At 40.6% G+C, this 12,594-nt stretch overlaps 1 protein-coding gene across 1 annotated transcript in view; it reads left to right on the forward strand.

The window, feature by feature from the left end:
* Positions 1-12,594, forward strand: part of LOC141739534 (chloride channel protein C-like) — a 139,680-nt gene that overhangs the window by 54,721 nt on the left and 72,365 nt on the right. The window contains exon 13 of the mRNA XM_074577000.1: positions 9,293-9,472. Coding sequence (XP_074433101.1) covers positions 9,293-9,472 — 180 coding nt within the window. The remainder of the gene's footprint in view (positions 1-9,292; positions 9,473-12,594) is intronic.

Here is a 12,594-nt window from a genome sequence, read left to right on the forward strand (position 1 = left end):
CTCATAAATATTAGTAGCTTGTCATAGTGGTTGTCATAATGGAAAGAGTTATTTATTTACAAAGAGGAAACAGATGGCACAAAACACTTCAATGAATTTCAGCATGTTTGAGAAATGAAATACCCCTTTAAAAATAATACCAGTTTTGTGAAGCCACTAAGTGCTATTTCACACAGTCACAAGGGAGGTTTGTTCTTCAATACACTGGGTGTACACAGAGCCACAGCAGAAATGAGGCAAAAAAAGGGCACAGAATGGAGTAGTTTTATGAAAGGCTATAAAGCCATGAGCATAGTTTTATTAGCTGCTGCCATTCAATACACAGAGTTGTGACAGCAGGTGAATGGGAGATGAAAGCTGCAGCAGATGGAAGGAGCCTGAAGAAGCTGAGTCTTGGTGTTGGGGATAAGGAAGGAGAGAAAGAAAGCAAGTCAGACACAGAAAATCCCTTCCCAGAAATTCGGTTGTGTATCTTGACCGTGTAGATAGATGACCACTCATTTTCTGGAAGAGCAGATAAGTCATACCAGTGTTCGTGATCTTATTTTTAACTGGGATCTAAGTACAAGCGTATTCTCCGCTTGTAGTGGTGGGTCCTTGCTATAAAGCCATAACTGAGGAAAAAAACCTGTGGTGCACGTGAAAGGTACTTAGAGTGCAGGGGCGTTAGTTAAAGAAGTATTTTTTTAAAATGATGATTATATGTAGAAAGTTGTAGCTTACAGTTTTTTATGAAAAATTAATTATGGTTCCTAATGTGCTTGTGGCGTAAGAAATGATCTAGCTTTGGTTTAGAAATGGGAATGCTGAAGTTTGAGGGGTTAAATGCCTTTCCTAAGGAAGTTGATTGTACAGCTGTAAGAAGTGCCTTTGCTTGAAATCCTAGTTATAAGTGTCAAAAACTTCTATTTACTAGACTGGGAACAGGGTATAACCTGTATCTCCAGATAATCAACGTTATGTTTTAATAACCTGACTACACTTTTCCACTAGAAAAATCCCTGATTCTCAGAGGGACTGAGCAATTTGAAATCTTTTCATATTTTTTTCCCCATCCATATTACTTTAGTTTACTCATTTTGTAATCTGTTAGACCTAAATCTCCATACCTCAGTTTGACTAAAAGGTCATCTGATAATCTGTGTCTGATTATTAAAACATATATTGCTGTCACTGTCCATTCCCAAACATTTTAAAGCCAGCATTTTTAATATACTAGTCGGTGCTTTCTTGGACCAGGCAGAGCGGAAAAGCGAAGGTGGCTGGTACAGTCCATGAGGGTGGAGGCCCTGAATGAAGCTTTTATAAAAACTGTCTCATAGGAGCTTTCCTCTCCTCTTTCCAGTTTGGATTAGGTTTTTTGGCATACATTTGCAAGAAACTCATCATGTCATTGCATTCAAACTGCAAGAGCCAGCTTAGTATTTTGTGAATTTCCCTTGGAAATTGCTCTGCAATGATCTATCCAAAGAACATGCGTTTCCCCGTTTGTTTGGTTATAAGCAAGATCACGAGGTATTTACTTGCTTCTCTCACTTTATTCCTATGGAAGTTTGTTTGAAACACTTCTTTGCTGCTTTGAATTTAAATAGCTTGTACTGGTGTCATTTTGAGAAATTACTTTTTTTGCCTCTGGTTGGTTATAATGCCAGGGCAGATGGATTTAACACAAGCTTAACACTTTTTTTTCTTCCTTTTTTTTTTTTCCCTTCCCCCGGAAAAGATTCCTACAGGCTCAGATAATAATTTGGAAAATACAAGGATGGCTGAATCATTCCCATTCTGAATACAGTAATAATAAGTAGTATGTCCATCGGGGTTAACCCATTAGACATCAAGATAGCTAATCTGTCTTTGGATCTTTCTCTCTGTGCGTGTTTATACACATTCATGTGTGTTCTCTGTAGAGCCGGGTAGGCGTTGCTGGTGGGGGTCCTCCTTTCCTGACCATTCAGCTGAGCATCCTCAGTGGGGGGGGTGTTTGCTTCAGGCCCCCTGAGAGCCTGAGTGCTGCACCATCCCCCGTGTCTTGGAGATCTTGGCGGTTAGGGTTCAGATCACCCATGGCTGAGGTGAGAACCCATTTCGGATCTCCCACATTTCAACGAAATGTAGTCTCCTACAGGTCGTGTCTGTTGGATGCCACTCCTCAGTGGCCATGGTGCAGTGCATTGTGATGGACTCACAGAGCTGTCAATATGCCCATAAAGGCTGAGAGCAGGTGCGTGCCAGGCAGCTGCTTGTTGGACTAAGACATTTCCACACATACTACTACTCATGTGGGGAAATGCATGGTTCTGAATAGAGATACCAAGTGAGTTCAGATGCCTTCAGGTTTGGGTGGAAGTAGTGGCACTGTCAATAGCTCTGCATGTTTAGCTGCCTGTACTCCCCTTAATACTGACATGGCTAAAGCAGGCTGCTAGATACAATTTGTAAATTTTGTTTTTGGACTTGCACTGTGAAAACGAAGTCAAGAACTATGACCTTTATGTTTTTATCTACAGTTCTGCATGTGGTCTGCTGAGGATGTAGTTTTTAAGCTGCTGTTAGAGTAACTCTGGTGCGTGGATCCACTCACACGATCCTTTACCTGCTTATCCCAAGGTCTTATGCACAACCTAATTTTTGGTTTGTTTTTTTTTTTTTTTAAAGTTAATGCCCTTGTATAAACAGCTACATCTATGCAAAGTGGGTAGGAGCTGTTTTTTTTCTAACTTAGTAGTTTTTTATACTGACAGAGCTGGTGGGAAAAACTTCATAAAGGATGAAGGAACGGAGAAGCAAGCTCTTGGCAGAAACCCCCCGAACATTCAACATACACCCCCACCCCCAATCCATCTCTTTTCCAAAACACAAAGGCTTTCTTATCTGTTTCCTTTGTTTCTTTTTTGTTCTGCAATTTTTCAAGCGTTAGAGAGAGACAGTTTCCCAGCAGATTATGAGACCATGTGGAAATCCATTTGTCTTTAGCATACAGTAGTTGCTAAACATATATAACTTTCAAATCCTCTCTGGGAAATAAGTGACAGAGACATTCAGCTAACCCAAACAACGCATTTCACAGTAAGTGCTGTACTATCAAAGGCCTTTAGACTGAATAGCTGAATGTCCCCTCATTTAAGGATATTGAGGGCGCCAGGACCAGGGGATGCTGGGAAGCTTGTCATCTTACAGTCAATATAAATATTTGTAGATATACTGAATGGAGACTGAACTGTGCCAAACTTTTGGCTCCTGATTTAACCAGAAGAATTTCTCACTCAGTTTAGTATGCAACTAAAATAGAGACAGCAAGGAGTCATAGGCCTTGTCTGCCGTGCAAAGTTCCACTGAAAACTGATTTTAAATAGATCTAATTAAATGAAAGCACATCGCTAGCGCGCATGTGCTTACATCAATGCACGCAGTGATTTTATTGGTTTAATTTAACTTTAAATCAGTTTAAATGTGTCTATTTCAGGGGTTAGCACTGAGTGGAGCAAATCAATTTTAAAATTAATTTAATTTAAGTCGTGTCCTTTTCCAGTGTAAGGAGGTTTTATAGAGCTTTTTGTTTCCATTTATTGATCTCAATGGTATTCTGTGAGCATACTTAAAGAACCGTTTTTTTTTCATAGAATTCACTTGCAAAACTACTGAGTTCAGTCATCTGCACATGATTAACATTTCTGTAGTGTATATATATATACTATTCTTATATATAGTGAGATCAATATTGGCATGTAACTTTTGGATAAGCTTTTTCGTAGTTGGCTTTTACCAAATGTCTTGTTGAAAAGAAAATTGGTGGGCCTGTGACAAGTATGCAGAAACCTTTTTTTATAACTTTTTAAGAAAAAAAAACTTATTTGGATTTAAATGTAAGCAATTTCCTGCAACTTTGTGAATTTATTCACAATGGAGTTTCTTTAAAGACAACAGAGTGAAAGCAAGCTAATATAAATAAACTGTATTAATAATGTAGTAGCAGCTACAGGGCTTCATAGCAGTGAGGCTGGTTCTGTATTAAAATTCTGAAATGATGAAAAGTAGGAAATAAATATGTCCACTTTTTCTGCCTAAATGAAGTGTATTTAAAAAAACCCACTCTATCTATCTCAGAAAACGCATGAATAGTAGAAACTAGAACTGAATAGCTCTAATGCTTGGGGATGTTTATAACACAGGTAAGTAATTTTAATGACCTCCAACCCAATAATGTTCCCTTGACCTAACTAGCCTGCCCTCTCAATTGTTTAGAGTCCTGACTATGCTCAGACTAAAAATCACCACAAGCATTAAGCAAACCCCAAAACAACCTCCTGAGAACTATTTATACAAGATGCGATGGCCAGTCAGGGCGATAAAACAATGGTTTACAAGAAGCCCAAATAAAACCTGGAGCTGTCCTGAGGAGGACGGCCTGTGGCGAGTCAGTGGGTAAACATTCTCAGCACAGAAAGAGGAGGACGGGAGCGACAGCTAAAAAAGACAAGGGCAAGTCTGTGAATAAATCCAAGCAAGCCGCACTGCCTGTGTTCTCATGCACCTTGGTCCTTGAAGTGTATTTGAGTTAGGATTACTTTCTCTCCCACCCCCCCTTTAAGTCCTTTTAATCATTTGGAACTTGCATAAAATATAGAGTAAACCCCATTTGAAGAAAAGTTCTCTTGTACTGCGTGTTGTCTAAGGAAACCTCCATGTTATGATTAGATCTGTTATGGTTAGATCCTTAACAATTTATTTCAGTGGGAAAACTTCCATTTGATTTAATAGCAACAGGGCCCAAACTACATTTCCATGAATCATTTCAAGACAGTTTACCATTCAGGGATATTGGCTTCTTACCAAATGACCGTCTTATTTAGGTCATAAGGCAGATTGTCTTCGTTCCATGTTATATCCAGTCTCATGGATGTGCTCTTGAAAGGAACCTGAAACTTGGATATCATAACTTTGGTGAAATAGCCTTAATACTCTAACATGTTATGCTAATATAGTGAATTACATTTTGGTAGAAAATGTTCTCACATGTCCTATAAAAGAAAAATTTATGCTAGATGTATTTTAGTAGCGTGGCTACGGCTCTGTGACTCTCCTTGAGGTAAATCTGATCATGTAAGAAAGATCTACTCGATAAAATCCAACTGCAAGTAACTCTTGTTATTCCACACAAAAAGGCATTTTCAAAATGGTAAATGAAATGTACTTGCTTGAAATTGCATTGTGAAAATGAGGGCTTTGTTATGCAAACACAAGCGTGCAGCAGCAACGGCACTCACCAGCTAAGCAAAGTGTCCCTGGGAGACATTTGGGCAGGCTCGTAGTTGTGCGGGAGAAGGGACCCACCGACGGGGGTTGTGCCGTATGGGCACGGCATACATTTCCTGTCTAACTGGTCCATGGGCAGCACTGCTACCTGGAGGGCTGTGAGCATGGCCTGGGCAGCTGGCATGGCTCTTTGTGGGCTAGTGCACATGTAGGTGCCTCAGATGGTTTTTAGGTTCCTGTTCACTGTTTGTACTCTCCTTCTGGCTCTTCTGTGAGTTTTCTTTGCCATCTTTGGATCTTGGATGCTGCTGGGAAGGCTGATCCTTGTAAAGGCGCGTTGTGCACCCATTCAACAACCTGAACCCCCAGCTGCACAGAAGGAGGGGCCCCAGGCGAACACGGTAGGTTGTGGGTGGCAAATGGAGACTGCAATGATGGGGAAGGCTAGAGACCTGTGACTCCTGGCAGTAAGAAAATTGTTCCTTCTCCACTTTTGGTCTGCAACTGCAGAATAGGTTTAGTGGTCTGGTAGTAAATGGATGAGGACACATGATTTAGTGACAGCAGCCACAGGTAAGACCCTCAATGTCTTGTTTGCTTCGCTGTCTACCAACAAGGACTCCTAAATCTCTGAATGTAGTTTAAGGATTCAAGGAGAACTACCAGCAATAGGTAAGGACCAAGTGAAGGATTACTTTTGAGAACTTGAGCCATAAAACTCCATGAGACCAGATAGGCTGCATCCAAGGAGGCAGAGAGGGCTGCTGTCTTGCATCTTGGAAAGGTTGTAGAGACTGGGGGAGATCCCCAGTGACGGCAGAATGTCAACTATCGCATCTGTGTTCAAAAAAGACCAAAAGTTCAGCCTTAGAAGACTACAGGTTAGTCATCCTCACTGAGGAAAATCATGAAGTGAGTCCTCTTGGAACAGGTATCTGGGCACATGAAGGAGAAGGTGATTATTTGGAACAACCAGCATGGATTGACCAAAGGTAAACCATGCCTGACTGACCTGATTGCCTTCTATGCAGAAATTATTTGATTTGTGGATGAGGGGAGAGCAGTGGATGTCATTTACCATGACTTTGGCAAGGCTTTTGACATTGTCTTGCATCATGTTCTTGCGTCCAAGGTAAGATGTTATAGTTTAGAGGCTGAACAACCAGATGGTAAAATAACTGGTTGAATGGTTGGCCTTAGAGGGTGGTGGTTAATGGATTCTACACTTCCTGGAGGCCTAACAAGTGGAGCAGTGCAGAGCCTATCCCTGGACCTGGACTGTTTAACATGTTCATAAATGGCATGGAGGAGACAATGGAGTGCACTTTCATCAGACTTGCAGATGTTGCCAAACTGGGATGGTCAGGGCTGGGCCACTTGCCTTGTGAGGCTGCACGACTGGGCCTTGTTCAGCCTTGAGGTGAGGAGGCTTTGGAGGCACCTAACAGTGTGCTCCCCACCCCCGGTAACTATTGGAGATCATTGAGAAGATGGAGCCATGGTCTTCACAATGGTGCATGGTGGGAGGACAAGAAACAACAGGCCCAACTTGAAACAAGAGATGCTCATACTGGATATGAGGGAATATCGTTTCACCATGAAGACAGTGGGGTAGTGGCACAGGCTGCACAGGGTGGTTACACAGTCTCCATCCTTGAAGGTTTTTAAGACTTGAGCTCATGGCTGAGTCTAGCTTCAGCAGGAGGCTGGACTACAGAACTGCTGAGATCCCTTCTGACTTGAACAATCCTTGATTCTTATGATCCTATAGATACAACTCCAGTTTGGCATGGTGTTTTTCTGAGAAGCAATATATTGGTAAAGGCTTTCTTTAGCCAATTATTTAAAGATGTCTTGGCCTTCTAACAGTCTTTCATAAAACAACTCTTTTGCCTGCTTTTCTCCTCCACCCCCAAAGCAAGGTTATTCTTTACAGCAACAGACAGAAGACTAATTGAAAGAAATATCACTGACAGTGAACAGTGAATCAGCGCCAGTCCTTATTGTGTTGTTACATCTGAAGAAGCTGACCGGTGATAACGCAAGGTCTATAGTTAATGTAGACAATACAGGCACTTTATAATCCCAGACAAAGCCAAGATCACAAAACCGTATAAGGCGCTATCCCTCGCTTTTATACAAATGATTGATTTGACAAAACCTAAGGATGTTTCATGGACTTTTGCAATAATTTGGAACATTTCCTTTTTGTGCAACAGAGCAAAACTGTAAAGTTGTGAAGATGGAAAACCTATGTACTGCTAAGAAATACACTCTAGAAACTGCTGGAATGTAACCATATTCACATTGCTCCTATTTAAAAAATCATTCAAGGTTTGCATATATTTCATGCAGTTGAGGAAGTAGCTATTATCATTACTCATGTTTTCACATTGTGTCCACTCTGCTAGGTACAGTACTTGTAATAGTAAACCAGTGTACAGTATTTCTAGACAAAGTTTAAGGCAGGCAAATAGGGATTTTTATCTCACCTATGGAGCTGGAAAAGAGGCAGAGGATGAACAGGAATCTACTCATTTAGGAAAAGTAAAATTCCTCTGGGGGAGTGTTTTACCCAACAAACAGCCAGAGCGACACAGTTCTGTTAGCAACTCATCCTGAGCAGCATCTGTGGTTCCCGCTGAGTTCCCTCACTTGTACTGGATCAACTGGTAGCGCTCAGTGAGATTAAGAATGAAGAAATCCATCTCTCTGGGATTTTTAGGTTTTGTTTTCACTAGTACTGAATTCTGCACTCAGCCACTTTGATTTGCAAGATAAACTACTGCTCATTTTAACTGAGAAACAAAATGCGGTTCAGAGAGGTTCGTTTTTCCATAAATTGGTGTGTGTTCTAGTCCCTTGAAACATGGATCTGTAATAAGATGGCGTTCCAAATTTTCATTGCCTGCAGTCTGTTTCATATAACTGGGGATGGGTATGACGTGATTGGACGCATATAAGACTGTTCTTTTTCAGGATTCATTTAAATCCATCCCCATTTAGAAGAAGAAGAAACTTGTTTCACAGCTGTGTAGGTGCCATGTCGTCTCAGTTCGGTTACTCTTAGGCAGGTTGGTCACATCACAAACCATCAGAGTAACTGGCTTGAAAAAATAACCTTGTGTCTCTCAGGAAGGAGGACAGTAATTAACAGCATATGGATAGAGTTGCTTTTACCACAGGGATGAAAGGTACATTGGTAAAACAGGATGTGGGCAAATTTGTGCTCCAGTTGTCTCTGTGGTTTGTGTCAGCCTGTGTCTGAACAGGAGATTCTGGCTTATGGTGTGTCCAGATGATAGTCAGAATAATTAATGTATTTTTTTTTTAAAGAAAAGATATAAAACAAGATTAAAACTAGAGCAGTTCATTTACTTCAGCTGTAAGAATCTGGCCTACTGTAATTCCCTAGAAATTACTCCTGAATTTTGCAGAAAGTATCTTTATTTTTCATTTCACCCTACTGTCAGAAGTAGTGGGTACACACATTTTTCAATTTTGTATGTTCATATTTCCTGAAACTTTGCTTAGAACCTAAAAAGAACTAAAAAGAACTGAAAAATACGTATATGATTTGTAAGCTGTCTTTGAAGTGGCTATCTTTCTAGCTGCTACTGCCGCAAAAAACCCTGTTGCAACGATAAGTGTAAGCCTGGATTTCTCCAAAGTGCTTAACTCTAAACTATTTGATATCAGCCAGAATTCCAGAGGATTTCAGCTCAGATTAAAAGTCTTTTTTTAATGTGAAAAGTCATGAAAATTGATAAATGAGTCTTATGATATCCTGCCTGGGATGACCATGTCATGCATATGGTTGAATTTATCATGTATCTCACACAAAGAAAGGCAATGCTTGATAAGCAGTTTTATTGGGTAATTACATTTCTTTTTTTACATTTGCAAGTGAAGCGGAGTGATTTCCATCTTGAAGTAATTTACTAACACATTATAAACTCGTCAAACGCTAACGTGGTACAGTACGCCTCATTTCCTGTTTACTAAATAATCCTTTGGCTGTCTGCTTTGTGTCTTTCAGGTTGAACCTGGAATTGTTCTCTGCCAGGGACGTCATGGAGCCTGGCGTCAGAGTCCTTCACCTGAAGGAAAACATTGCCTCCTTGGCTCGGCTTCTTGCAAGTACAAGCCATGGCGGATTCCCAGTGGTTTGCAGGCCCAAGCCAGACCATGCAGAGGTGTTCCAGGGAACTATTAAAAGGTAAAAATGCTATCAAATTGATGTCATGTGATGTTTCTGGCCATTTATCAGATTTTTTTTTCTCTTTAAGCATCTGTTTGGTGAAGATTATTTGGGATGAATATGGAACTTGTTCCTACTTTCTTTGGCATGAACAGCAGGTGTCCTTCAAAGAAAGGACCTAGGTCTTTTCTAGTACAAGGTTACTTATTGCATCAAGGTTTTATTGAAACAGCACCGATGAAATGATCTTATGGGAACTGTAGAAAAAGGGAAAATTGCCCTTCAGACCCTTAAAGATTCAGTGAAACAATAATTTAAAAGGATAAAATCTAGTTACTTATGAAATGTCCCATGCCAATTTAAAGCTGGCCTGCTCTTTCTTCCCAGTTTTTTTCATTTTATTAGTGTATGCTTTTACAGGAAATGAGTTAACATAAATCATATCACAGACGAGATAAGCAACAAAGTCACTGGAAGTAACATGCTAGGGTAAACAAGAATTAGACTAAATGAATCCTTGCCATACGGGGGACTCTCAAAAGGCATATAAAACCTCCTGATAAATGAAGTATTTATGATACTGTATTTCATATGACTACAAGAGTGAATTCATCCTTTCAGGAAGGTATCTTAAAACTGTCCTTTGAATTGCGGGTCGTGAGTGGGAGAGGCGGTGACTTAATTTCCACCTTGAGTATCCTAGAGGAAAGGAGAAGATGCACACCCAACTCCTACTGCAGGGGAGCTGAGTTCACACAGCAGGGCCCCAGGAATTATGCTTCTAATAACTATAATCCAAACGCATGGCCAGCTAGGTATTGTAATATCATCATCTTTCATAATTTGCATGGTGTCTTCTGTCCTGAATGACCGTAGTGTTCTTACAGCTTTTCTTGTAGAGAATTTTTTCATCCGCTTCTGGTTTAATGCCTCAACCGCGTGGCAGTTGGGACCTATCTGCGAGCAAACAAGGATAAAAGTATTTTCTTCTGTTGATCTGGATGGGGAAAAATGTTATCCGTGCATCATCAGTGGAAATTTGGTTAGGGCTTGTCTGCTTTATAACAAATTTTCAAGGATGAACTGCTGGCAGCTGGATCACAAGAACTTACCTCATAGCAATGTGGTCAGCTGCCCTTTTGGAGCATGACAACGGGAAGGGAGTGAACGTTTAAAGAAAACTGTGAACTTGCTTCATTGACAAGCGAAACAGTTTGTATGAACCTTTTAGGAAGAGAAATATCTGCTTGGAATGAGAATTGTACAGAGGAAATCGTTAGGGTCACAGCGGCCTGCAGGAGTAATGACATCAATAAGTGCAGTATCAGATACTTGTATATGATGTGTATATTTGTTCCCTCACGGTGACGCTATCATAAACATTATTAGTAAGAAGTGTGCTAAGGCACTAAACCCTAAATTTCTGAGTGATATTCTGCAGTGTGCACCAATCTGAAGATATTATATAGCATAAACTGGTGTGCTTCTAGTTCTCAGATGTCCAAGGCAATAAAAGTAGAAAGCACCCTAACAACTGATACAGCCAAAGTTCCTTTTAAATTCAATTTATAGTCTCATCATTTCCTTATGAATTCAACAAATCACCTTGCAGTAAGCATCCCAGGCTGCTGAGTTTATGCAAATATCGCTGTGCTTTGTAATGCAGAGCAAAGTGTGTGGGAGCAAGCAAAAAGCGGGGACAGATGGCTGGTCATTAGCACATCCCCAAAAGAGGGCCTTTAGACAAAAGCTGATGCTACCTGACAACTCTGGTAGGTTTGTGGTTTGCTTAATCCCCAGAGCTCTTTTATGATACATTCTGTTAGAGCCTTAACAGGGATGAATGAAAAAGTTTGTTTCCCTGCCATTTTCAGCATAAATGAGCTGGTGTTAGACTGTTTTGAGTAAAAATAAAATAACGTTTTAGATGGCTTACAAAGAAGCAGCAAATGGCTCTTTTTGGCTGGTCAGTTGCTTGCTCCAGCGAAACCCGTACAGAGAGGTTTTCTTGGGAGCAAGCGTTGCATTCTGGGGTGCTCCGATGACAACCCTTCTTGCCTCAGTGCGTGCCCAGCAGCCTGGGTACTTGCGTGATGAGTTCTATGTGCCTTGACCCAGCAAGGACCACGGGTGACTTCGCTGTTCTGCTGTTCTCACCAACAGCAGGAAAGGAATGCTCTGCAGCCATCCTCTGAAACAACCCACCAAAAATGTGATGTGTCATGGAATTAGTGTATCCATAACCATAAGTAGTTAGGATTCAGGTTTTCCATCTCACTCATACAATTACAGTTCTTGCAGCACGTAACTGTTCAGACCAAGATGAGGGATGCTGTGAACTCCTTAAAGAAGGGTGCTGTTCAGCTTCTTACCCTATGAGTTCCAATGCAATCCCATGTGGAGGTGGCATGACCACAGGCAGAAAAAAGTTAAGTTTTTTTCCATCTTATACATCAACAATGTTGAAGTGGAGGAAATGTAGCTTGCCTGGCATGGTTTAAAAAAGGTGGATTAGGGAAGATGCAAGAATAATTGCTGTGATGTTTTTCTTGAGAGTTGCTTTGGGCATTATTATTGGTTCTTGATTATTTTTCTTTCAGTACAAAAATGTTAAAAATAAAAAGGGGGCAACAAGCTAAGGAAGGGAAAGCTAACTAAGCTTGTATGCTAATGCTAAGCTTGCATGAAGGCAGCAGCAGCAGCTCATAATTTTTTAATATTGTTTCTCATTTATATGTGTTTCTGTACCGTCTCTTCTCATGAAATAAGCATGGGTGAAACATTGTAAATTTGGACTAAATGTAAAAGTTATTCAGTACCTGCCCACGCTTGGAAACTGTAGTGATGACAGTTGCTGTACAAGGACAAAGTGTTACTACGTTATGTAATATGTACGAATGATTCTGACCCTTTGAAGAGAAAAGATCAATGTCAGTTCTTACAAAAGCAAGGACTGTGGCCAAGCAATGTTGGCTGGGACTTGCATGGGCCTACAAATGCACCTCAGTGCTGGTCTGCAGCAAACACCCAGATATTCCAATTTTGCTAAAAAAAAAAAAAACAACAAAAATACTAAACCCCCAAATCTTCCAGATCTGCTTAGTGGGGCCAGATTTCTCTCCTACTCTTTGTGATCTGGA

Source organism: Larus michahellis, chromosome 2 (assembly GCF_964199755.1).
Source record: "Larus michahellis chromosome 2, bLarMic1.1, whole genome shotgun sequence".
Taxonomy (NCBI): Eukaryota; Metazoa; Chordata; class Aves; order Charadriiformes; family Laridae; genus Larus; species Larus michahellis.